This window comes from Lissotriton helveticus, chromosome 3_1 (genome assembly GCF_964261635.1).
Source record: "Lissotriton helveticus chromosome 3_1, aLisHel1.1, whole genome shotgun sequence".
NCBI classification, from domain to species: Eukaryota; Metazoa; Chordata; class Amphibia; order Caudata; family Salamandridae; genus Lissotriton; species Lissotriton helveticus.
The window spans coordinates 384,257,020-384,284,665 of record NC_136061.1 but is presented as its reverse complement, the minus strand read 5'-3'; the positions used below and the strand labels follow the sequence as shown (position 1 = coordinate 384,284,665).

General features: G+C 41.3%; 1 protein-coding gene across 1 annotated transcript in view; it reads right to left on the bottom strand.

Annotated features, from left to right (window-relative positions):
* Positions 1 to 12,680: 12,680 nt before the first annotated feature.
* The window catches only part of SLC46A1 (solute carrier family 46 member 1), a 92,798-nt gene continuing 77,832 nt past the window's right edge, over positions 12,681 to 27,646 (bottom strand). The window contains exon 5 of the mRNA XM_078680119.1: positions 12,681 to 13,154. Coding sequence (XP_078536245.1) covers positions 13,097 to 13,154 — 58 coding nt within the window. The 3' untranslated portion in view covers positions 12,681 to 13,096. The remainder of the gene's footprint in view (positions 13,155 to 27,646) is intronic.

Genomic DNA, 27,646 nt, shown 5'->3' with positions numbered 1-27,646 from the left:
GTGCTCACCCCAAGGAATCACCCGGCGGGCACTATCAGGCCCGCCAAAGTCTGATGTAGGTCTCAATCTGTGGTAGTCTCATAGCCGTGGGCCCCTGCAGTGGCCCAGAGGGAGTTAGTGCGCCGCTTCGCACCACGTGGTCGACCAGGGGGCCAGGCGACTACAATCCCCCTAGAAACACATAGCATCCTCTGCTGTGATCACGTACGCTTGCCGATTGCCGCGCCTCGGGTCAAAACTGGAGTTGTGCTGCACTCTCTTCTTTAGCAGTGGTACTAGTCAGTGCAGCAAGGTGCCTGGGTGCCAGGCACCATCAGCCTTGCCCTAAGCCACCTAGTAGCACAGATATTTGCCAGATTGTCTATCCGGCCGGCAGTGCTTTCTTAGAAGGCAGCCATCTTATGGCCTGGCTCACTAGCACCCCAAAAATGTTTACAATTGTGAGTAGCATTTGTGTATAATTCATAATGCATTACTTTGGAACCAGTTAATGAAAGATGAACCAGCACCAATACACAGTGAAAGTGGATTCCAGTTCTGCTTCAAAAATGTATCAGAAACATTGATTTTTTTTATTTTTATGGTGATCATTTAGGGTTAAGACAGACCTGAACCCAGTTTCCTGCGATCTTTGCATTTCTCTTTGAATCTCCTTATGGATGGTTTTTACTAGGAGGAATACCTCGTTAAATCAGAGGTCCACTCCGGAGGGAGTGCAAGGATAGTGTGAAGGAGCACATCCTCTAAAAAGTGCCCAAAACCTATTGTAGTCTTTCTCTCCTCATCAAGCAGGTCTTATGGGGCATTTCCCATGCCCTGCTCGAGGGTAGCACTGAATGAGATTAACATTCTACACCTATTATTTGGGAACATTATCCTTGGCTGGTCATTCATTTTGCCTAAAGTAGCCTGCAAGTACTCTCCTCATTGCAGCCCAGAACCCGGCGCTCTAGTTCCGACGCCGGGAGCCGGACTACATCCCCCAGCATCCCCTGCTCGCGGAGGCGATCATCACACGCCAGGAGGCGCATAAAGGCGAGCTTGGGGCCCGAGGCCCTTGTGATACCTATTATTTGGGAGCATTATCCTTGGCTGGTCATTCATTTTGCCTAAAGTAGTCTGCAAGGACGCCCCTCATTGCAGCCCAGAAACCGGCACTCCAGTTCCGACGCCGGGTGCCGGACTACATCCCCCAGCATCCCCTGCTCGCGGCGAGGACGCCGCTGAGACAATCATCACGCGCCAGGAGGCACAAAAAGGCGTGCTCGATCCCTCGTCGCGCGGGGCGCGCCGGGAGAAGCCCGGGACAAGGGCGGGGCCAGAAGACGCTGGAATTCATTAGTTAATGCCACAGTTTTATAAAGTTTCGAGAATTCATTAGTTAATGCCACAGTTTTATAAAGTTTTGAGAATTCATTAGTTAATGCCACAGTTTTATAAAGTTTTGAGAATTCATTAGTTAATGCCACAGTTTTATAAAGTTTTCCCATTTTATGTTTGAGAATTAATTTGTTTGAGATTTAATAATTATGTTTTGAATGTTTCTTTTTCTGATTCTATTGATTTGATTATGAAAAAATGTCTTCTCCCTTTTTAAAGTCTTTTTGATATATATGAATTGTATTATTGTATGTGTTTTCCTTTTTAATCGAAATAGTAATAAAATTTGTCTTCAGACCTACTTACATTCCTTCACCTTTTGTGTAATCCTTGATCAATATTATCAATTCGTTACTCAAGTGCCTTGGTTGTTACTTTTCGCTCTGTTAATCCCTGACCTAGGACTTACAATATCAATTTGTTCAGGGGGTCCTTGTTACCTTTACGCCTGGGCCAGCCCCCTAACATCTCAAATACGGACTGGGACTCAATTGTAGCTAAGTAAATTGCAGATATTTATATTCGTCGGTGCCAGTGGGGAGTGATATTGTATGTTGGCATCTATATAGCACTAGTACTGCCCACACAATATATCCTAAATTTCAAAGTGGTTCAAGCGGGGGTGTTGTGTTCTAACTTGTTTTCTTTTGTATCATGAGCAAAACCACCCGCAAGGGGGGTACTGGGGTAGGGGCAGGGGGTGTGGGGACTTTAGATGCCTTCCTCCAACAGGCAGAATCAGTGCTAATTAAGGAGATAGAGCTCACAGAGAGGAGGCTCTCATTGGACCCACTCAACCGGATTGTAAACCCGGTATTAGTGACGGAGTCAACTGTAGCCAAACAAGTTTGTCCCCTAACCCCGCATGTGCTGATATCCTCTCCTCAGCAGGATTCCCTGCAGTCTACACAGATGGCCAATACCCCATGTTCACCTCCATCCAATTCCCCCCTTCCACACGCACTAGGCAGTCAAGGGCTCCACTGGGTACTAGAGGAAGAGAACCGCCTGGGAAAAGGAAAGCACATAGTGCTCCCAAAGGAAGCCATCAGAACTTTAAACAGGCATGGAATACAAATCCTGCTCATGGGCTAGGGATACAAATAGAAAAATCGGCGGATTTGGAAAATACCTCTAGGGCGCAGGGAGGGAGCAAGTCCTTGGGACCTATGCTAGGCCACAGTCCCACAAACAACAATTATGAACTTGTAAAGCAAATGGAGGAAAAATTCCAGGCACTTATTGGTCCAGTCATGGCGAAACTTGAATTAATTGACCGCAAATTAAATATTTTAGAAAAGCATTTGCTCAAAGAGCACCCTACTATCAAAGGGGCCCAATCCAGTGATGAACAACCCATTAATGCTGATATAACCTCTACTATTGGTCTGAGTTGCCCCTTAGTGGCTCCAACGGCCAATATATCGGCCCCGTCAACACGCAATGATTCTGGTGCGAAGCTGGGACCCCGGGGTCCATTAGGGAGACTTCAGAGAGTGGGAAATAGTACTTCTAAGGATGTGTTTCTTCATCTCCCTCTGGAGGCATGTCCCTATTCCATCATTCTGGCAAATGTTCCGAAAATCTTAGATGGTGATGAGGAGCATTGGTCCTCTCTCAAAAATAAGGCACTCCATTTTTTGAATGAGAAAACTGTGCATGGGGATCATCTCTTCAAAGAGTTTAAAATGGTGAGAAGGGTCGCCTGGGTAGGCCAATCACGAAAGGGCATGGCAGGAGACTGTGTAGTTTTAAGTGTTGGTTCTCCAGAGTTGGTGGGGCATATCTTGAGGCAGGCAGGGTCTTTCAGGATTCGTCTAGACTGCATTAATGTATTACCCTTGGGTTATTTTTACCAACCACACATTCCTTTGGGGAACAATATAGGAAGACACCACCCAACTCAGGAAGGTCCCTCTAATAGTTTTGTTCCATTGAGTAATAGATTTGAGGTTTTAAGCATGCTGGATGTTAATGATTGACTGCCATATAGACGAGATAAGAATCCCTTAGGAATAAGCCCAGTTCATCCTCGTAGAGAACCTTCACTCCTAGGACCCAGCATAAACATAGTCAAACCTATAGGTCTGGCAAAGGATGTACCACTGGGTAGATCTGACATGAATAGCCTGACCCAAGAGATTTCACAAATTGGGCAAATAGAATTAAATAAAGGGCTAGGTGATAGTGGGCTTCAGGGACACCATAAAATCGGTATTGGTCCGGATGTAGCACCCTTGGTCTCGTGGAACGTTGCTGGGCTAAGAAGTACGGTAATGTCCCAAGATTGGCTGTCTTTTATAGACAGTAAGGACCTGGTTTTGCTCCAGGAAACATGGTTGGTTGCACCAGAGTACAAACTAGGTTATCTTAATTGTTTTAAACCAGCGATTCCTAGTCTGCGGGGGAGTCCCAAAAGGGGCTTAACCACATGGGTAAGACAGGATAGTAGTTATATAGTCAAACAATTGGACACTAAAAGTAATGACATTCTACTAATACAAATTCAGTGCTCAGAGTCCAAGGTTCTCTATATTTTTAATATTTGTGCAAGGGGTATGCCGGGGGGGCAAACCCTCAGATATTATCGTTCAGTTTGAAGCACTCCTTGTATTCTATAATGGGAAAGGTAACATTCTAGTTGCGGGAGATTTTAACTGCTGCTTTGAACCGCTCGACAATAATGACATAGATCTTACCATGGAAGAGGATCTTTCATGGAATATCCCACAGTTGTCTCTTTCGCCTATTAAAAAGTGGACCGAGGCGGCTTTTCAGCTCAAAGTCTTATGCGTTGAGCAAGGGTTACGGGCGGTAAATGGCAGAACAGCTTCTGATAAACGAGGGGCTTCTACTTTTAATAATGGTATACGTAAGAGCCGTATTGATTATATCCTCACTAATAAGGAAAACTGGCCCCTTATTAAGGATATGTCGGTAGTTGAAAGAGTAGAAAGTGATCATGATCCACTACTCCTATCCTTTCAGTTATTTACATCCAGCCATCGAGAGGTATCCTCAGATGGTGTCGACATTGTCCTTTCAAATGATACAAGGAGAATTAAATGGGCAAATTGCCTACTGAAGGAGGATACCATTGTGGCAATGAGGGAACTGACAATACAGGCAACAATTGATCTCCAGAAATGCACTACACAGGAGGATGTGGTAGCTAATGTCATTCCGATCCATACTAAATTTTTTAATCAATTTAGGGAATTTTTTTATAAAAAAGGTTTCTAATACACATAAGAGGCCCGCAAATAGGGAAGAACAATGGTATGGGAAGTCATGCAGGGTTGCGTACAAAACCTTGGCAGAGGCAGTAAAACTTAAAGATAGGGATAGAATTAAGGATGCTCGTGTCCTCTACAAAAAAGCCCAATATGATGCTAAACGGGCATGGGATGACTATTTCTGGAGGGAGGGATTGTGCCAGTAAAGAACGATCTATGGGCACTTTTTGGGATCTGGTTAAATGGGGACGGGGGATTCAAAGGGGAGAACCCAGCAACCATGTCCCACCCAACCTCTGGGTCTCTCATTTTGCGACACAGTTTGCCCTTCCGGAAACCGTTAGCGAGATGGATGAAGATTTTATCTTCACCACTAATGATATCATTCCGTTACATTTTGAAAGAACCGAGGTTGAAAGAACATTGGAAGTAATCCCAAAGGGAAGACTTCCAGGCCTGGATCAAGTACCAGCTGATCTATTTATGCATGATAAGGAAGTATGAGCACCGTATATATTCAATCCCTAGCAAATTGTATTGCCAAAGGCTCACCCATACCTGATACCTGGAAAGGTGCTGAGATCATTCCGATCTTTAAAAAGGGGGAGTGCTCGGATCCAGGAAATTATAGGCCGATAAGTTTAATAGATTGTATACAGAAGGTGATAGCAAGGCTTGTTCTGCAGAGAATCCAAGGGTGGATTGAGGAGGAAGAAATACTGTCACCTCTCCAAGCAGGGTTCCACAGTCATACAAGCACAATAGATCAAGTTTTTAGATTTGTTTTAATATATTGGCATGTGGTATTGTTGGGGGGTGGGGGGGACACGTTCTTTGCGGCATTTGTTGACCTCAAGTCAGCATTCGACTTGGTGCCAAAGCCAAAATGTGGAAAGGCTTTGTAGATCAGGGCATGCCATTAGATATTCTGGCCTTCGTAACGAAATTATATGAGGACATTTTTGCCCAAGTTCGTTGGAACCAACAAGGGAGTGTAACAGATAAGTTTTCGATCTCCAGGGGAGTACACCAAGGGTGCGTACTGGCCCGACCCTATTTTCACTTTACATCAACTGGGTGATTCAGTATTTTGAAAACCAACCCACTGATGCCCCCAAGTTGGATGGTAAACTGATCCCCCTGCTGATGTTTGCAGATGATACCTTATTAATTTCTAAAACATAGCAAGGCCTGCAGAAGGCTATAGATCGATTTGAGGTATTCTGCAAGGACCATGGACTTTCCATTAATGCGAGTAAGACCAAGTTATGGTCCTACATAGGTTCAAGCATGTAAGAGGGAGGGTGGTCATGAATGGAGCTCAGTTGGAACAGACTCAAGTCTTTTCTTATCTGGGCATAACCCTCGGTTCGAAACTAAACTGGAAACATCACACCAACCAGTTGGTTACGAAGCATGCCCAGCTAGCAGGTGCCCTAACAAAAGGTAGGCACTTAGACGCAAAAGGGAAGTGTTCTGGATTTTTACCCTTGAGACGGCTGTCTCGGGTTTAAATGAACACCTGCCTTGGGAAAATCCAATCACTTGAATTCCTCTTGATACTTTATTTTTAGTTCATTTTTGATTTACACCTTGTATTTTCCTATGTGTTTTAGGCTTGTACTTGCTTTTAACCTCTTTTCTTTTAAAAAAAAATATATATTTTTCTTGTTTACCCTTACCATTCAGATCTGGTATTTTGAGGCATTGTCAATTATCTCTGTCTCTTTAGATAGTCTGTTTTTTAGGTCCATAGCATTCTCTCTCCTCTTTCGGGTCCTTATTGACAGTTTCTTTCCTTTTATTCTTCTTATTTTTCTATTTGTTTTTTCCAGTTCCTTGGTTTCTAATCCCTTTAAAATTTGTCCCTCCAGAAAAAATGTTTCTCCTATATAGTTTATATCTTTTATGTGGTGTTGTTTCTGTCTCTATCTCGATTCGCTTGTTTTTCATGTATGTGCATGATTGCTATCTTCCTACTTCCGCGTTTACACAGTTTACGCTCTAGTCGTTCGCTTTACGTGTTTACTCAGGTGCACTGTGTTTGGCCGGTGCCGAAAAGTATTTATGGCACAGCGAGGATTACGTACTCGCCGTACTCCCTCTTCCGGATTACTAGGAGGGCGGACGCCACTTGAAAGATTCCATATACGCGGTGTAGGATTGTACAGGTAAGCGAATCTCGAACTCCCGTTCTGTCCATTCTGTTTCTTCCCGTCCGATTTGTGACTGAGGCGTTTACGCTGTAACTTTTATGTTACAGGATTTTATACGCCAGGAAGTACCGGGCCCTTTATTTATCTTCTCCTCCTGCATCCTCCTAAGAATACTACCAGACCTTGACAGGTATTCTCTATCTTTCCTATGCTGCATTCACCAACACCCTTTTTTCTTTTTTTAAATATTGTCTTGGGGTATTTAGAGTTCCCCTTCTTTTCATGAGGTTATATGCTACTTATCGATTGTAATTAAATGACTATTCTACTCGTCATCATATTGGCGGTGCTAAATTCTCCCAGTCTATGCCCCGCATGCTACACATGGAGGCTTCTTACCGGGTCCAGGGACGCTTCACGTATAGTCAGTTGGTTACACTTCCGACACCAATACAGACTGTTCTTTTGAACGTATATATTCATCTTTATATGTTGTGCTTTACATCTAGATATGCTGCTTCCTGGTCCAGGCTTTTGAATTATGTATAGAGCCACGTGAAAGCTTTCAAAAACGTTTTCTGCTGTTCAGACATCGTCATTTTACCAGCTCTACTCGATATCATCGATAGGTGAGCACCTTGGTTCCATGTCGACCTGCCATCTTACTTTCAGACGCTTGTCGCCTTTAGATAATGGACCCCCGCAGACCTTATCTAAACCCTTCCCTATCTAGTCTAGACTGCTTAAGTGAAATTTTGGCTACACTCTTAAATCTAGTAGAGTTTTTATGAGTTTTTGTTTCTTGTCCCTTCCTCTCATTTCTAGAGTCTTTGAGATTGACCATTGTCAACCTTACTTCTATTACAGTCGCGTCCCCTTGGGAGTCCGTCTATACCGTGTACTCCCCCTTCTATTCTTTGGGAGTATCTGATCTTATCATTCCCAGAGGTGTGTTTTTTTAAAAGGATCTTGCTCTGTTCTTTTCTGCTTCTATTCTACTCCTTTCTGGGTGATGGTTCTGATTTCACCTCTGTGGTTTCCATTCTAGGGGCCTTCTGAGGCACTAATTATCTGTTTTCACTGATAGGTGCTAGTGGATGATTGGGAATATATGTGTTTTCAGTACTACCTTGCTCGATTGTGACCTGGAATTATTGTCCGCCTTTTTAATAATGGTATATATATATATATATTTTCTTTCTAATTTTGTCTCGCCCACAGATATGCTACGTCAGCCTCGACTGAAAATCTGATACGCTAAACTGGTCTTTTTTACATTCTGGAGCCTAAAAGACTGTGTTAATTTATGTGTTCACGATATGCGCCCTGATGAAGGAATGTTCTAACATTTCTGTTCCAAAACGCGCGTCGACGCTTTCCTTTCATGTTTGAAGGAACACTTCTTTGTTTGAGTTTGAATGCATGTGGTGTGTGTAAGTGAGTTTTGAGTTGACTGATGGAGTGATCGAATAGTGTGTCATGCTTTCATATTGTCTAATGTGTACCGGGGCTGGTGTGTCTTTCTCTTTTTATGTATAAAACTTAAAATATTTGAAAGTTTACATGTAATTATATAACTTAAATGAACTTTTCTTATGAATATTAAAATATGACAATGAGTTGGAATTATTATGAAAAATAAATAACTTAAAGTAAATAGCTGTTCTGTGGGTGTATGTTCTTTGGTTGGTTTTATTGTTGGAACCTTTTTTGTCCGTTCTAATTATTGGGGACACCCCTTTCATGTTGATCTATATTGATTTCTCCCTGGGCGGTTGCTCCCGGCGCCTTTATCCAATTTAGGTCTTCAGGGTCCCTCTTCTGTTTTTTTGTACAAATTGTATATGGACCTTCTGTTATCCTTCTTTTTAATTTCTTTCTATAAATAAAAGTGTATAAGAACGATTTTATAATGACCCCTATATATAATATAATGCATTTAAATTATTTTTTATAATGGATGGACTAACTTATTTACCATATCCCCCTGATGGTTTCTTGTGCAATGTAATCGGGCAAAAGAAATGTTATGCACTCGGTTTTAATTTCTATTTTTATATATATAATGCTTGTCTTTTATGATATTAATATCGAAATACAGACTTTATGAATGATCAACATTCTTCACAGTGAAGCAGCTTCTTGTGAGCCCGAGACCGGAACGATCAAAGCAAAACGTCCTGCAGCAGACAGAGCATAGTCTGCTTTACAATCATTCAAGGGCCCTTGTAGTAGACCAACGTGTAAAAAGTTTAGCCAATCAATTGCACCCATACACAACAAGGATTCCTGAACACGGTAATTATTGTCTCTGTCCTGAAGTCTCAGGGGGCATTGCTTGAGGGTTCACAGGATCACACGGTTTTCCTGGCCCAAGATTTCAGTTCAGAGTTCATTTATGGAGCGGTTTTCTAGGCTCTTTATAAACCATACCTGAGGTAGTATCCTTGCAGTTGTCACAGGATGCACCTTAGAGCGGTGTTTGCATTTTTTCATTTGCAGAAATTCTTATAATTCTGTAGACCTAGGCTTTGAAGGCACCTCAGATGATACTTCAGGGGACGGCCCACAAGTTGCTGCAGAGGATGCTTGGAGTGAGTTGCAGTATCTTCAGGTAGGGAATTCCTCCTGTAATAGGCTTCCCTATCCACAGACCACTGGGAGACCTACAAATGAACTGAAGCGTCTGTACTGTAAGAGTGACAGGAATAATCACTCTTGAGGTCCACCGACGAGGATGGCTAGGCCAGGCAGAACAAGCCTCCAGGTCAGGGTGGATGTGAAGAATGAGGCTACTTGTCCTCAGACACTGCTGCCACAGCAAAAACATGTAAACTGTGAGGAACTGGCGACCTTAGCTATAGTATTCCTTGATGTATGCATAGTAAACTCCTGGCCATCGAAAGCTGCATTAAAGTACTCAGAATTAAAATAAAAAATAAAAAAAAGCAAAAGATAACATTTGCATTTACCAAAACAACAAAGTACTTCATCTAAAGCATGGCACGGATGTGCAAAAGTTTAAAATGATGAAGATGGATAAAAATATGCTCCATTTCCAGATGAGTCAGTACCAGATATGGTATAATTTTAGTATTTATATAATGCTTACTACCCATGAGGAAGCACTGAAGCGGCTTTTGGACAGGTAGCACTCTACTCCTTGGGATGCTTATGACATAAGGTTCCTCATACATAAGGAATTAGTTTGTCATGCTGAGTATCACGGTTAAGATGCGGTTTAGAAACATGCACATGGTTGTGCTTTAGGCACAGTTTATTTTGTGGTTAGTCACAGTAATAATCAATTTGTAAATGCTCTGCTTTGCCAACAGTCATGCTTTTGATACAGTTTGCCATCCTGATTATCACACAATTATCATGCAGGTTGTAAACACGCCGACATGCCAGTTATTGTGCTTTTGTTACACGGATCATCATACAATTATTATGCGTGGAAACACTATCATGCCAACTGTCATGCTTACGGTACATTTGTTGGGTTGAATATCACACAGCTAGCCTGCGGATTATAAACACTGTCATGACATCTGTCATGCATTTGGTACTGTTGGCCACCCTGATTACCCTGCATACATGCACGTTAACTTACTGCCTGATATCACAATCTGTAGGATTGTTACAGCTTTGTTAAATCCTAATGGGGTGCTGTATGGTTTTCAGCCAGCAGTGACAGAGGAGGAAACCATGATGCCACCGTCTCTTCAGAATGTTGTCATGCAAATAGTCATGGATCTAATGCAGCAAAGTTAAGATACGGTACGTTTTAATTAAATATATCGCGCTCGCTCACTGTATAAATAATTTTATGTGTGAATTCTACTTTGTAGAGCTGCGCGGATATAACTTATTTTGGACATTGTTTGGTTAGCTCGTGGTGGTGTACTATATTTACTGTTTTCCAAACTTCCTTAGGAACTGTGCGACTTAATATCAGTGTCACTGAAATAATGGGAATATATTGATTCTGGAATTAACCAAGGATTTGACTTCAACACTTATTTTACTTTGGAGAACCTTCAATATTCGGAGGTAAGGAACGTCTTTCATTCAAATTAGGGTATTGATTTATACAAGTGTAATAAGTCTGCCCTTAGACTATAGTATAGCTATAACAGGTCATGTTACTTTTTAGGGTTTGGGACTATTTTCATATGGAGAGCTAGGTATATTGTAACATAGAGGTGAAGAATATTGCATAGTGGACTACCAATTTTGAGGTAAGAATTGTTGACGGGAAATGAAGCGCTTTTTGACCAAAACGGGTGTCTTGAGAGACCGTTGCCTACTAAATATATCTTATATTTGGCTCCACAGAATCATATAAAGGAATTACAGAGGTACATATTTGCCTGAGCATATTTGGTCCTAATCACAAAGGGTTCTATTCATATTAACCTACACTATGGTGGTAGTTAGATCATCACAATGTCACCCAATCAGTAGATACTGGATGTTAATGTGTGGTGTATACAAGAAGTTTTTTCAAGAAATGTTAGAATATCGGTGATAATAGCTAGAATACTTAATTGGGCAGGGTATGTTAGATCTAAAAATACTTTTGCCATCAAATGTGAATTTATTTATATTAGTTTGTTGGAGTGCTGCAAAGTCACTACTTATATTTTTGTACTCGCATTGCTCACAACTTTTGCCTTGAATAGCCCTTTGCACTGGGTTGCAACATTTTTGGGTATTATGGGATGACTAGAATATATATGTGACTGTCATTACAAATACGCATTTTATATTACTTCCAGACTTGAGGAAGTCGTAGGGTCACCCCCTAGTATGGCGAAAAGCGTTGGCATAAGGGATTGGATGATCTGTTGAAATTAAAGAAAAGAAATCAAGAACTAAACCAATTGCTTTGAGATTTATTTTTTAATGACTGTATTATTATTGAAGATACGATTGCTCTAAAAATTGTGAATTATCTTATGGCATGGACTACTTGCAGGTAGCCAGGATAAATGCACTCAAAGAGCCACCCAAGAGCCGCATAGAAGGGACCCACAGTACTCCATAGGGGAGAGACCCACAGGCATGCACTCCATAAGAGTCACCCATCACAGATGCCACTGGTCTTGAAGTAGTGGTCTGCACTTGGCAGAGACAGACACGAACAGCCCTCTCTAATGAGAGTACACCACATTCAAATATTGACAAATCAATGTCACCCTATGACCTGCAGATACACATGATCATCAGTTAGAGCAACTTCCTAATGCTGCGTTCCCTCCAAACCCCTGTAAAAAACAAACATCCTCGGTGCCCCCCCTCAATTTTCCACACTTATGCTGTGTATTGTGATTTTGCTACCACATAATAAAAATGATTGATTCTAAACATATTTTAACATTGCAGTTCAGCTCTGTTACTCCTTTTTACACATATTCCCATTCAGGATATAAATGACAAAAGTTGTTAGTGATGGCCCATTACAAAGTGGCTTACTGCTGCTCATGTTTTTAACACTCAAAACAAAGCATGATGCTTCTCTTGGCCAGAAACTGGCACCATCCCCCCCTCCCGAGATCCAGAGAGACTGGCGCCCGCACCCCCAGTTTTAAGACCTTTGATCTAGAGGATAGGCTCTCTAGAACCCCTGCTTCACCACAAGATCATCAAACCGAGAGATTCTAAAGGAGCTTTTAAACCTCTCTCACATCGACACTGCACACTCCGATATGGATGCAAGGCACAACATGGACAACCTATTAGGCTAAAGATATGTGCCCCTATGCAGACACACTTCGGTGACTGAGTCAAAAACCAGAGGTGAAAGAGCCAGAAACCTCTGTGAGGGCTACAGCCAAATTCCTCCCCAAACATGCCCCAAAGTGAGTCAATTTGCGTGGAACACCATTTTCCTAGAGACGTGAAGTGGAGAAATGTTTTGAATGTTTATTGACACAATGCATTTCCTGACCAGAGGAGGGCGGCTCTGCACAGCAGAATCTGTTCCAAGTTCTGATCAGCTACATTCTGAGAGAATTAAAAGCAATTGCATAAATCACATTTCTTTCATGTCAATCATAAAATGAATCAAATAAAATTGCCAACACTTGAGGTTTGTGCTTCAAATCACTGAGCCAGCCATCACTGTTCTCATATGTAAAAATCACGTTTTGAAGTGCTCCTCATTCTGAAATAAAATAATTTTCAGCAGCCCTACATCCCTGCTGCCCGAGAGATCCACTGCCTACCGAGACAGGAGGAGGCGATAGGCAGGATGCACAAGGTACTTCGGGGTCACCAGGGTTCCCTTCTTCGAGTTTTAGTTTGATGCTTTGACATCCGTCAGGAATCCTCAACAAAGTTGCTGTATTGACGGGGAGTTTCACACAGCTCTACCACCCTGAGAGAGAGAAAAACATGAGGCACTTCAGTAATGGCGGAATTGGCTCTACACCTGCTATGTGCTGCACAAGAGAGTGCCGATGGGAGAGGAGCGCATAGGGATATTTGCACAAAGAGAATACAGCAAACACTACCTCACCTAGCACAAGAGGAGGAGTTGAGCAAACACCAACAGACGGACTACAGCCAGGCCCTAAGATTGTGGCGAGGGATGTTGCATGGAACAGTACAAAAAATTGGCTGCCAGTTGCATAGAATGTCTCACTGTGAATACCCACATAGAGGCAAAGGCTATAGAACATAATTTAAGAGCACTTTTTCTATGAAATATATAGGACCGTCAATGAGCGGGGTGTAACTGTTCACAGGAAGGCATGGTGTATGACTGATGCTACCAGTAATGCATCACAGCCGGACTGCTGGAACATGTCATGCACTAGTCTGCCAAAAGGACACTACAAAGTTTCAAGGAATCTAAAACTTTGTTGCCTGTCTCATGCTTGGCATATAGTGATTTGATCACATGACACCTCCTCCTGAGACATTGGCTTCGATCAAAGAATACAGTAAGGCTTTGATTACAAGTTTGGTAGTAAGTATTACAAAAATTGTGGTAGGGTAAATAGCAGTACCACCGGCCTTGTAAATAACATGTGTTGAATAGCACTGTTTTATGAATTCTTAATGTGTGACGCAGAATCTTTATTTAGCGCATGTGTTAAATAGTTAATGTGTGATTTTTTTAGCACAAATGCTAAATACTGAATGTGATATTTAGCTCATGTGCTAAATACCTCACCCAATGAATAGCACACGTGTAAAATATCAGGAAGTGGCCATTATCAGGCATTGGAAATTCATGGATTGTGGAAATGAATCCCTCGAGAACAAAAACAGCAAGAGCAACTCACAAGACCTTGGGACACCCCAGAATTACACCAAGAACCTCTTGCTGTGCAGGAGTGTGCAGATATTCATTTTGAGTGGACAAAGAACCTTGAAACAAGGCAAACAGAATTCACTACCATGCTCTGATATCACTCGGTCATCACTCATTAGCAACCTGCCAAACTCTTCCATCATGGACCCAGGCAGTAAAAGAAGTACAAGTTTGTGGATCCTGAGCTGGAAGTCCAGGTCAAAGAGGTGGTAAAACACTGACTGTCTAATGTGCCGTCTCATGCTACAGATGACACAAAAAACAAACAAAAACATGCTTGTAGGAGAGGATGGTCAAAATTAATACTAAATCAATATATTTACAGGATGTTGAGAACACTATAAACAGGTTCTAAATCTTCAAATTCAAGGTACCTAAAGCGTTTCAAAACATGAGTACTAAAGCTTGGCATGGCAACTGGTGAAATATTTATGACCATCTTCAACATTTCTGGAGAGGAAGACATTAAAGAATGTCTTGAGGTCGGAGGAATCCAAGGTAACAGCCCAGAGCGTTCTAATGGAAGCACTGCAGTTGATAAAAAGTTCACTAGGATAAGAATCATTATCATTGTGAAGACTGGCTGTCCAGTGTAATAGAAGCTAACAACTCTCCAATGGTACTGCTGATATGCATTGAGATTGGACTACAACAATCATATTACACTGTAATCTTGGTGATGAAGGTTTGATATGTCTGCCCAGTACCATAAGGGCAAGGCCACAGGAATTATGCTATTGTGCGGCTGCAGCATTTTTTGAAAAACTATAGATGTGCCGCATTTGCCACATCATCCATCATCTGCTGCATAATCTGCAAATTTTAGAAAAAAAACTTTTTTGTTTCTAGCTTAAACAGTTAAAAAGTTACTAAAAGTGAAACATCAGCACATGTTGCAGCGCAGTAGATGACCCTTTGCAAAGATTGACTGTTCACCTTGCTGTTACTGATTGCGATAATAAACTGGTACTAACTAGGTGAACTCAATGCCCAAACATTGTACAAATGACAAAATAATTCACTAATATAATCACAAACTGTGTTGCATTACGCCGATTCCCGCAGTCCGTGTTACGTGGAGCTCGTGGAGTTCCAAAAACTCCACTTTGCGCAGCGTAGCAGAGGTTTTTTTTTCTCCCTCGCGTTAACCAACGTAAAGTTGGCGAGCATGAACGAGGAAAATCCACCTCCCGGCGAGATTTTTCCTCGTTCACGATCATTAACATCAAGTTGGCGAGTGAGAGTGTGGAAAATAAACCTCCCGGTGAGATTTCTAAACGCGGGGGGGTCAGGTTTCTCAATTTGAGTGGTCGCATACGCTCGCGACCGCTTATGCTGAGAAACTGCCCATTCGCGTTGAGAAAGCTGCCGCTCAAGTAAAAATCTACTCGAGCGGCAGAAAAGGTAAGATCGTGCTGTGCTTGGTGCGGTTCGCAATGATTACACAGTGCAGACAAGCATTTGGCACTGTGCAATCACAGCGAATGGCATTTTTCTACCGTACTCCGCCGCTTGCGGAGCTCCGCGTAGTGCAGCGGAGTTTTTTTTGCACTTTGTGTAGCTTCACCTAGAGCAACTCCGCAAACTCCGCCCAGGGTTATCTTGCTGCATAGTTTACTCAACCCTGCTCGAACATGTTGCCCTCCTCAGCTGCATAAATGCAGGGTCCCTGCTTGAGTGTGATGTGCTACCAGGCTATGACTAAAGTTTCTTCTCATAACATTGTGATTTCCTCCAGAACACCTAACACACCAGTTGAGCATATTCTGATCCACATCACATGGCATTTTCACATAGTGCGTTTCATTTTACAGTTTCAGACCCATCTACCCGAGATCACCATATGTATATAAGTACAGCAAATTGACCCTGGGATATCAGGAAATCCTGCTGTAGCACAAAAGTTTGCTTTGCTCGCATTAGCTAATGTGGGTGTTCAAGGGGGAACTGTATTTACTGTCCACTTACCCTCTGCAAAACATCCATCACTTAGAGGAGTATTTTGCTAAAGGTTGATTGAGAAATACCATGCATCAATCCTACTGCTATGTGGTGCCTGTTGCAAAGAATTCTCGCACTTACAGCATTTTCAGATTGGGGGTTAGCGGTGGATCCCCGTGCTAGGCTCTAGGGTATAAGTAGAGATGAAAAAATAATGAAAATATGGTTTGTATCGAGCCTTTGTATTCTCTGCATCTCTAGCAGACTAATGTTTAGAAGTTCCATCCTTACTTTGTCAATCCAGGCTCTTATCATGTGTGCTGCACTATTTAGGGTCATTGATTAGTGACCTGGTTTCCATCCTCATGCTACATGGTTTGTTGTAGGAGAACATGGATCTAGCATAGTATGATATAGTGGCCTAACAGTGCTGCATTCATAGTGGTGTACTGCAGAATATAATGTGAGCTGCTACAAACAACCTGTGAGACCTTCACCTGCACTCATCACGTTATTTTACCTTAATATAGCGCAACAACTCAAATCCATAGATGCATATCAGCACTTCATTAACTCGGAGCCACACGACTGATTAAAACAACAAGGTCATCGGGGGCGCGCATGCGACGCCGGACAAGATGGCCGCCTGAGCTTGGAGCTCTGCATTGCGACGGGAGCAACTGCGACGTTTCTTGTTGTTTTAGTGCGATTTAATCATGAAAAAGGTGCGTTTCTGAAATAGGAAGTCCTCCTGAATGGACTTCTTTAAGGAAAATGCCTGACATTGCCCCTTTTGCTGTTTAAACCTTACAACCTTTGCAGCAGAGAAATGACCGCCATTTTGTTTTTTCTGGAACTGCATTCTTTCGGTTTTTTTCCTCACAAAATGTTAGTCTACTATGATGCCTTCAACATGTTGTTACTTCTACTGTGCTAAGGCTTTCCATGCGCACTTGACCTAATGACTATTTTTTTCCTCAAATAATACGTGCACCTACGTTCTATTTTCTAACAGCCTATGATACTGTTTTGGTGCTTCCTCTTTTTTAAACGGGATTTCTTTTTTCCCTTGTCTTATGGGCAGAACTAAAAAACTGCTTCTCACCAATAACAGACACATTGCTCATAATTCCAACTCACCTCACACAGATTCTTTGTCTTGGGATACAACTAAAATGGCGCAGTCTGTTCCCTCCAAAACAGCGACTTTGCCAACGCTTTCACTTAAGACGTTAACATCCTCTACTAACAAAGGCCTCAAACAGGACTCTCCTTCCCCAACAAAGGCTAACTCTCCAGTCTCTTTGGACATGGTACTTGATGAAATTCGCTCCCTGCGTCCATTCATTGAGGCAACCAACTCTCGTCTACAAATGATATACTCTAAATGGGCAACTATGTAATCCCGCATTATCAAAGTGGAGCAACACATCGATGTCTACCAGACTTTACCTACTAAAGTGTCAACCCTGGAAAGAGAGATCCTTGCACTGAAGAAATCAGCAGAGGAACTTGAAAACAGAAAGACACGTAAGAATCTTAGTTTATATGGTCTTCCTGAAGGATTGGAAGGTGCTGACCCCGCTGATTGCTGATTTCTTCAATAATATTTTAATAAAGTTATTGACCTTCCTCCGTCTACAAACCTGGATATTCAACTAGCATATAGGCTAGGTCCTCACCTATCATAGTCATCTGCTCCTTTAAAGCCACGAGGTGTAATTATTCTATTTTTGCAATTTACTGACTTGTTACTAGTCTTAAATGCTGCAAAACATAAAAAACAACTTGTTTGGCTAGGTTCTAAACTTTTCATTTCACAGGATGTCTCCTCAGCAACCGCCTAATGACGGAAAGAATTCCTTGATCTCCGCCCAGCTCTTCGCACCCTTGGATCATGCTACGGACTCTTTCATCCGAGTTTATTCAAAGTTACGTTCCAAAACAATACTTCTACCTTTGATGATCCAGTTGAATTACAGAAATATATCAACCTGCATTCCAATACGTCCATGGAAACTTCTGGTTCTACCTCCTCTGCATTGTCTTCAAGACCTTGTCTGATTGATTTTATATATATATATATATATATATATATATATTCCACACACTCCTGGTCGAGATTCCTATGTTGAAAAACCAGAGTCGGAGCCCAAATGTTTTACGATGCTGTCAGTTTATTGGCAAAACAAAAACCCAACGCGTTTCAAGATCCACCGATCTCTTGCTCACGGGTGGGGCTATGCTGGTACTGACCTTCTTTTAAAGAAACATGGTGTTTACAATTAGTGCACGTGTATATAAACATAAAAGAAATACCACATATGCTCAGTCTGTTCAATATAAATTGCGTTTCATGTAAACAATTATACCACTCCTCATAGAGATATGGGAATAGGTCAGGAAGCCTAATATTCGCCATATTATTGAAACTATACATATAAAGGTCGTATTCAAAGGGAAAATAGTTAATTTTGCCCAATTCACACGCGCAATTGCGCAAACCATAATGTCCAGTTCTGTGTTACTATCACACATTTCCCCGATTTGGTTCAATTCGTGTTTTGCCCCAGTGGGCTAAGTCCATCCATTCAATTAATATTGGCTTCCAATGATGCCCATGTGGGCGGTGGTATCCCCCATATCCTGTCAAGGAAAAAAGAGAAAAAACAGAACTGTAGCAATATTCTACGATATTTACATTTCAAATCAGTGCAAAAAAATCTGTTTAAAAACAATTTAAAATTACATCTCAGATACCAAAAAGAAGCAGCAGCCTGTTCTACATAAAGGAAACCGTATTCTATGTTTGGAGGTGGATGGCTAGTTCCTCACCCAGGTTATGTCCCGTGGGCTGCAAGGTATTGTACATTATAATGTACTTTGATTCCAACTTGCGTAACTCTAGCCACCTATTCCCTCCTCTCTCATTAGGTTCAACGCTGTCCAATACACAAAATTTCATCAAATTTGGATTCTTATTGTGTACCTGTGCGAAATGCCTCGCTACCGGGTATTGCTGGTTCTCATTTCTTATAGCTCTCTGGTGCTCTAGGATTCTTAACTTTGCCTGTTTAGTAGTGCAGCCTATGTAAAATTTCTTACACGGACATTCCAGAGCATAGACCACATACTGTGTTGTACAGCTAAGATGCTTCGTGATTGTGTGGGCACTTCTGTCTTTAGATAATTCAATCGTTTTCCGAGTACCGCTATATCTACAAGCTTTGCATCTCAGACATGGAAAAAACCCTTGAATACAGTTGGTTTTTTTGCTCTCCTTTATCAAAGTACTACTCAGAGTATCTCTAAGGGATTTTGCTTTCCTATACGTCAGTGAGGGAATATCATGGATCACCTCTTTGACATCATTATCCAATTTCAGTGTCTCCCAGTATTTGGTCAGGCTTTTACGAAGTTTCCAAGATTGATTATTGTAAGTCGTAATAAACCGTACCTTCTCATCCTTTTTGTGTTCTTTGGGGATTAATAGATCTTCCCTGTCCATTGTACTGACTTTTATCACTGCCTGTTGTATAATTTTGTCACTGTACCCCCTCTCTGAGAAACGCTGTATCATAATCTCGCTCTCTTCCTGAAAACCCTCGTCAGAGCTGCAGTTTCTCTTGGCCCTTATTAGTTCACCCAAGGGAATACTTCGTATCAGGCTTTGGGGGTGGCTGCTCCCTGCATGTAGCAGACTATTTCCAGCCGTAAGCTTCCGAAATAGAGTACTTGCGAGTTTACCTCCATTGACCGTTAATTTAACATCCAAGAATTCCAATTCGTTCTTGCTGATCACACTTGTAAATTTCAGATTCAGAGAGTTATTGTTCAAATTTGCTTCAAATTCGTGTATTTGGTCCAAAGTGCCCTCCCAAACACAGAAAATATCGTCTATGTATCTTTTCCAGAGGATGACGTGGGCACTGTAGTGGGCGATCTTCCTCACCACTAGCTCCTCCCACCAGCCTAGATATAAACAAGCCAGGCTGGGGGAAAAACATGTGCCCATCGCCACCCCCCGGATCTGTTTGTACATCAATTTGTTAAAGATGAAAAAATTGTTTTTCATACATTCCCCAATCATGTCCAGTAACATGTGGGTGTGTGATAGAAGGGAAACCGATCTGTTCCCAAGATAGAATTTACATGCTTCTATCCCTAACTCCTGTGGGATACTAGTATACAGACTAGCCACATCAAAGCTAACTAGCCAATACTGAGGGCTCCATACAACATCCTTAATGATACCCAAAAAATCAGAAGAATCCCTGACATATGAGGGTAACTCACTTACATACGGTTGTAGAAAATGATCCACATACCTACTGGTTTTTTCAAGAAGACTACCCACCGACGAAACAATAGGTCTGCCGGGGGGTGCCTCTAAGTTCTTGTGTAACTTTGGGAGGAAATATAGCGCCGGTACTTTTGGATATTTCACCTGAAGATAGTTGAACTCATCATCCTCAAGTGTACCTCTGGCTTTCCAGTCACACAATTTCTCATCATATTTACTTCTGGATACATTGTAATCCTCTCTAGTTGCTTTCATATAACTCTGTGTGTCAGATAGTTGCATCAAACCTTCTTTTAGGTACATATCAATGGGCCATAGCACAACATTACCACCCTTGTCGCTATTTTTTATCACCACATCTACCCAACCTTCCATCTCTTTCAATGCCAGAAACTGTTTTTTGTTAAGGTTCCAGTTGGTTTTGGGCTTCATTCTGTCCAAACGTCTCATTTCTTGTACCATTCCACGTTCAAAGCTATCAATATAGCTGTTTGTGATTTGAGGAACAAATACCGACTTTGGTTTAAAACCACTGCTACTGGTCATCTGTATAGTATCCTCAGTGTCCACCAAGTTCAAGATAGCATTGTCAATCACATCATCACAACCCGCCAATAATTGTATAGATTGTAGAAATTCTGCGTCATTGACACTTAAAGCACTTGGTTTCTCTATCATTGAATCTTTTCTGAGTCGTGGTTTATTGGCAAACCATTTGCGTAATTTCAATTTGCGTGTGAAACAGAAAAGATCAATGCGAGCACTGGTGAAATTAAATGTTGAAGTTGGACAGAATGAAAGCCCTCTGGAAAGTACTTCAATTTGTGTAGGTGTTAAAATGCGATTAGAGAGATTTACCACTGTCATGGAGTTCATATTTTCGCCGCCCTGCCTCTGGTTACCACTTCTGTTGTATTTGGCGCCACTTCGAATGATTTGCTGCCTCTTCCGCGACCTCCTCTGCCGCCTCTTCCACGCCCTTTTGTTGGAGTGCCTGTCTGGCGTTCCTTGGTCATCAGGGCTACTTCCTTTAAAATTAATTCTTTTACTGGAATTTGTTCCAGCGGTTCAGAAACATCGCTCTCGATTGAACCGGTATCATCCTCCAACGTTACATTCTCATTTGGAATCGATGCCCCAGCATTAGGTAACGTTGACTTATCTCCGGGTATAGTGTGCCTTTTCACGGTAGATTTTTTTGCGGCATCCCTAATTACTTCGTACCGCTTAGCAAAAGTCAAAATCTGGCCCTTGCTATAGTCCACCTCATCACGGTAAAATTTGCGTTGTTTCTTTTCTTTAATTTCTTCTTCAATTTTGTCTAGGCGTTTCTGCATTTTCTCCATTTCAGCCACAAATTCACTCTCTGTGTATTTCGTTTTTAGTTTCTGAATTATTGTTTCATTTTCTGTGTTAATTTTGGCACATTCCTTTTCCGCGTTTTTCACGAGCATTTTCAACATATTGATGGAACAGATATGATTATTCTCCATCCAATCGCTGATTAATTCGGGGTCAGGATCTTGAAATGTGGGTATAATGAAGATCCGCAGTCCACGCGGTATTCTGTTGCACTCTAAATATTTAGTCAAAGCAGCCGCCTCCCACCAGCGCGACTGCTCGCGTTTAAGATTTTTCCAAAGTGCATCCCAAAGCGTCTTAACTTCGTTTACTTGCTTACCGGGTGGCTGTAATTTTTCCCCTGGCCCGGTCTCCTTTGATGCGAACAGTTTAGCGGCTGCTTCCGCCCTCCTACTGTTTCTTGATTCCGCCATTCTTTCGACACAACAAACCAGCCGGTATGTTGTTGTTGCAACGTATTCTTCCGTGTAGCCTGACCACTGGCTGTCACTTTCACCCAATCCGGGGCGGGAAATCGTTTTCAAACTTAACACTCAGTCCGACTGGATAACGCCCTGTCGGATATCAGTACAAGCCTTTGCGAGTTCAAAGCTTGCGTTTGTTGCTCTCATCACGAGTCCCAAAGTTCAGTGCAGCCATAAATCAGGTGGGCAACAGCAATTATTTCAAAATTGCACACACGAAGTTAGCGTGCTGAAGCCTCTTTGTACGGCGGGCTCACGACGGGGTACGCCAGCCCCTATTATTCCACACACTCCTGGTCGAGATTCCTATGTTGAAAAACCAGAGTCGGAGCCCAAATGTTTTACGATGCTGTCAGTTTATTGGCAAAACAAAAACCCAACGCGTTTCAAGATCCACCGATCTCTTGCTCACGGGTGGGGCTATGCTGGTACTGACCTTCTTTTAAAGAAACATGGTGTTTACAATTAGTGCACGTGTATATAAACATAAAAGAAATACCACATATGCTCAGTCTGTTCAATATAAATTGCGTTTCATGTAAACAATTATACCACTCCTCATAGAGATATGGGAATAGGTCAGGAAGCCTAATATTCGCCATATTATTGAAACTATACATATAAAGGTCGTATTCAAAGGGAAAATAGTTAATTTTGCCCAATTCACACGCGCAATTGCGCAAACCATAATGTCCAGTTCTGTGTTACTATCACACATTTCCCCGATTTGGTTCAATTAGTGTTTTGCCCCAGTGGGCTAAGTCCATCCATTCAATTAATATTGGCTTCCAATTGGACCAAATACACGAATTTGAAGCAAATTTGAACAATAACTCTCTGAATCTGAAATTTACAAGTGTGATCAGCAAGAACGAATTGGAATTCTTGGATGTTAAATTAACGGTCAATGGAGGTAAACTCGCAAGTACTCTATTTCGGAAGCTTACGGCTGGAAATAGTCTGCTACATGCAGGGAGCAGCCACCCCCAAAGCCTGATACGAAGTATTCCCTTGGGTGAACTAATAAGGGCCAAGAGAAACTGCAGCTCTGACGAGGGTTTTCAGGAAGAGAGCGAGATTATGATACAGCGTTTCTCAGAGAGGGGGTACAGTGACAAAATTATACAACAGGCAGTGATAAAAGTCAGTACAATGGACAGGGAAGATCTATTAATCCCCAAAGAACACAAAAAGGATGAGAAGGTACGGTTTATTACGACTTACAATAATCAATCTTGGAAACTTCGTAAAAGCCTGACCAAATACTGGGAGACACTGAAATTGGATAATGATGTCAAAGAGGTGATCCATGATATTCCCTCACTGACGTATAGGAAAGCAAAATCCCTTAGAGATACTCTGAGTAGTACTTTGATAAAGGAGAGCAAAAAAACCAACTGTATTCAAGGGTTTTTTCCATGTCTGAGATGCAAAGCTTGTAGATATAGCGGTACTCGGAAAACGATTGAATTATCTAAAGACAGAAGTGCCCACACAATCACGAAGCATCTTAGCTGTACAACACAGTATGTGGTCTATGCTCTGGAATGTCCGTGTAAGAAATTTTACATAGGCTGCACTACTAAACAGGCAAAGTTAAGAATCCTAGAGCACCAGAGAGCTATAAGAAATGAGAACCAGCAATACCCGGTAGCGAGGCATTTCGCACAGGTACACAATAAGAATCCAAATTTGATGAAATTTTGTGTATTGGACAGCGTTGAACCTAATGAGAGAGGAGGGAATAGGTGGCTAGAGTTACGCAAGTTGGAATCAAAGTACATTATAATGTACAATACCTTGCAGCCCACGGGACATAACCTGGGTGAGGAACTAGCCATCCACCTCCAAACATAGAATACGGTTTCCTTTATGTAGAACAGGCTGCTGCTTCTTTTTGGTATCTGAGATGTAATTTTAAATTGTTTTTAAACAGATTTTTTTGCACTGATTTGAAATGTAAATATCGTAGAATATTGCTACAGTTCTGTTTTTTCTCTTTTTTCCTTGACAGGATATGGGGGATACCACCGCCCACATGGGCATCATTGGAAGCCAATATTAATTGAATGGATGGACTTAGCCCACTGGGGCAAAACACTAATTGAACCAAATCGGGGAAATGTGTGATAGTAACACAGAACTGGACATTATGGTTTGCGCAATTGCGCGTGTGAATTGGGCAAAATTAACTATTTTCCCTTTGAATACGACCTTTATATGTATAGTTTCAATAATATGGCGAATATTAGGCTTCCTGACCTATTCCCATATCTCTATGAGGAGTGGTATAATTGTTTACATGAAACGCAATTTATATTGAACAGACTGAGCATATGTGGTATTTCTTTTATGTTTATATACACGTGCACTAATTGTAAACACCATGTTTCTTTAAAAGAAGGTCAGTACCAGCATAGCCCCACCCGTGAGCAAGAGATCGGTGGATCTTGAAACGCGTTGGGTTTTTGTTTTGCCAATAAACTGACAGCATCGTAAAACATTTGGGCTCCGACTCTGGTTTTTCAACATAGGAATCTCGACCAGGAGTGTGTGGAATAATAGGGGCTGGCGTACCCCGTCGTGAGCCCGCCGTACAAAGAGGCTTCAGCACGCTAACTTCGTGTGTGCAATATATATATATATATATATATATTGACGCTCCTAAACTCACCGTGTCAAAGCAAGCACAGGCACTCACAGGGGTTAGATTAGACACACCTTTATTGTGCAGACGCGTTTCAGCCGTAGCTTTCTTCAGTGCGGGAAGGTGTGGGGAAAGTTCTCATGCGCGCGGCATGTCAATTTCAAAGGGGGATGGTCTCTCCTCATTGGTGCTTTGGATGCAGGTAGGCGACGAAGGACTCTAATCAGGATGTACCTTTTCAGGCTGCCATATTGTAGCGATGTAATCCCTTATTGTTCATATGGATGTTAGCCTGATATTCGCCTCCGGTGCCGCCATGCAGTTAACCCCTTCGCCAAGCCTCTTTGAGATGCGGTTGCAGGAGGCAGTAGGATTTACTGCTTTCCTTGGATTTGGATAATCCACGACATATGGTACGGCGGGTGCATCTCTTGGAGGCGGTTCATGCCTGTACAGTTTTTCGCTCCAGGGTTCCACCAAAACAGGCTTCTGAGAACTCAGGGGGGGTGCCACGTTGCGTGATGGTGGACCTCACGATAAATATATATATATATATATATATATATATATATATATATATATATTTGTATTTTTTTTTTGTATCTTGAATTGTTTTAACTTACATCAGTTCTTTTTTACGGGTTCTTGTTCATACTTGTATTATGACCTGTTCCTATTACTTACCTTCTCTTTACCTCCTTTATATCGTTACAGACGATCCTTTTTGATATGTTCTAAGTTCCATTCCCTATTTTTCTCAAGATTCCCTGATGTGATGCACTCTCCCTAGTTCGTGGTGCCATTTTCTCCCTTGTGTCGCAACTCCTCGTCTTTTTCTTTGTATCGTCCTAAAGGTCTGTATTACAGTTGTCATTTGTTTCGTATTCATATTTGTTCCCTTTTTGTATTGACTGATGATTTGTACTGTCTTCCTTCACTGTTTTGTCCTTCACTCTTTCTTTTTCCCCTCCTATCTTTTCTTTTCTCCTTTCCTCACCTCTCCTTCCTCAACCTCTTTTTTCTTCCTTCTCCTCTCTCTTCATTGTTTTTCCTTCATCCTTTTCTCTGCAGTTCTCATCTTTTTTCTCACTCCTTCGCTCTACTATTATTCTTACTGTTACGAATGTCTTTCCAATTTTTTTCCAATGTCTTCTGATTATTCAACTCAAAGGTTCATGTTTATTGAACATTTGAGTCTAAAATTGAAAATTACATTGTATGCTTAATGCCGAATTACATTATTCTTTACCAGTTACATTCACAGTTACTACATGGAATATTAAAGGATTAAATAATCCTATTAAGAGACAATGAGTATTGGCCCTCTTAGCTAGGTTGAAAACTGACATTGCTTTACTCCAAGAAACTCATTTGACTGATATTGAAGCCTCTAAATTAAAAAAATGTTGGGTAGGCAATGTCTTCTCCTCCCCGGCTTTGGGTAAGAAAAACTGTGTTTTAATTTTGTGTCATAAAAAGTTTAAAGTCTCAGTTGTTCACCAGGAATCTGACACAGATGGTCGCTGGACAATTGTTAAATAACTTGTGGACAACATACCATTAGTTTTCTTTAATGTATATTCTCCAGTTTCTATTGATAATACTTTTTGGTTGCAAATTTCTGACAAATTACTTTCACTTGACGATGAATTTATTATTTTTGGCGGTGACTGCAATCAAATTCATGACCCATTTTTAGATAGGCACTCTCCAGTCAAATTTGTAAACATTAAAATGCATTCACAATTTACCTCCACTATATGACGAAAATCTTTAGTTGACAGAGACTGTCACCCAGACCTTCGAGAGTACAGCTATTTTTCACCTCCACATAAAACGCAATCCTGTATCGATTATCTCATTTTAAGTAAATCCTGGACTCAACATGTCCTCCATTCTGAGATAGGCTCAATTTTAATATCAGACCATGCCCCGGTTTTTGTTGATTTTCACTTAATACCTTTTAGTCCATTTGCTGGTAGAAAGCGCTTTAATAACTCATTACTTGTGGATCCCAATTTCTCTAGCTAATTCAGCTCTTTCACTTCTGAATTTTTCACTATTAACACAACTCCTGATTCCTCTCCCGCTACGATTTGGGACTCTTTTAAAGCAGCTGCAAGTGGCTTCGTAATCAATTTTTTCTCTCAGAAGAAAAAACGGTTTGAAAAACAATCAAATCAATTACTCACCAAAATAAAAAAAATTAGAATATGCCTATTATCACTCTAACACGGATTCCTCTTTAAAGGATCTTATCACTGCTAAAATTACTTTTAATAAACTATCCACAGAGGCTGCTGCTTCCTATGACTAAAGAGTAGTGCTTGTTATTATGGCGGTCAAAATAAAAAGGGAAAAGTATTAGGTAATTATTTTAAAACGCGCCGAGATATAATTTTTCAAGGAATCTATTCCAGTTCTAACGGTGATATTATTTTTAAAGATGAAGATATATTAAATGAATTAGTCGCCTTCTACACAAATCTTTACACTCCTGGAACTCAACCACTTCAATTTGATTTATCCTCTTATTTTCAATCAATTATCTCCCCCTTTCTCAACATATTGATTTTAATTCACTGGAAGCAGATATTACCTTAGCAGAAATTTCCCACGCTGTTTCAGTACTAAGACGAGGTAAAACCCCTGGTCCTGACGGATTTACTATTGTATTTTATGATCACTTGTCGAAACTTCTCTTTCCAAATCTTCTTTGTTTATTTAATTCTTTTATCACAAATTAATCATCTCAGGGTACTTTTCAGGAAGCCATGATTTGCTTAATTCCCAAGGATAATAAAGACCCTTCTTTATGTAAAAATTATCACCC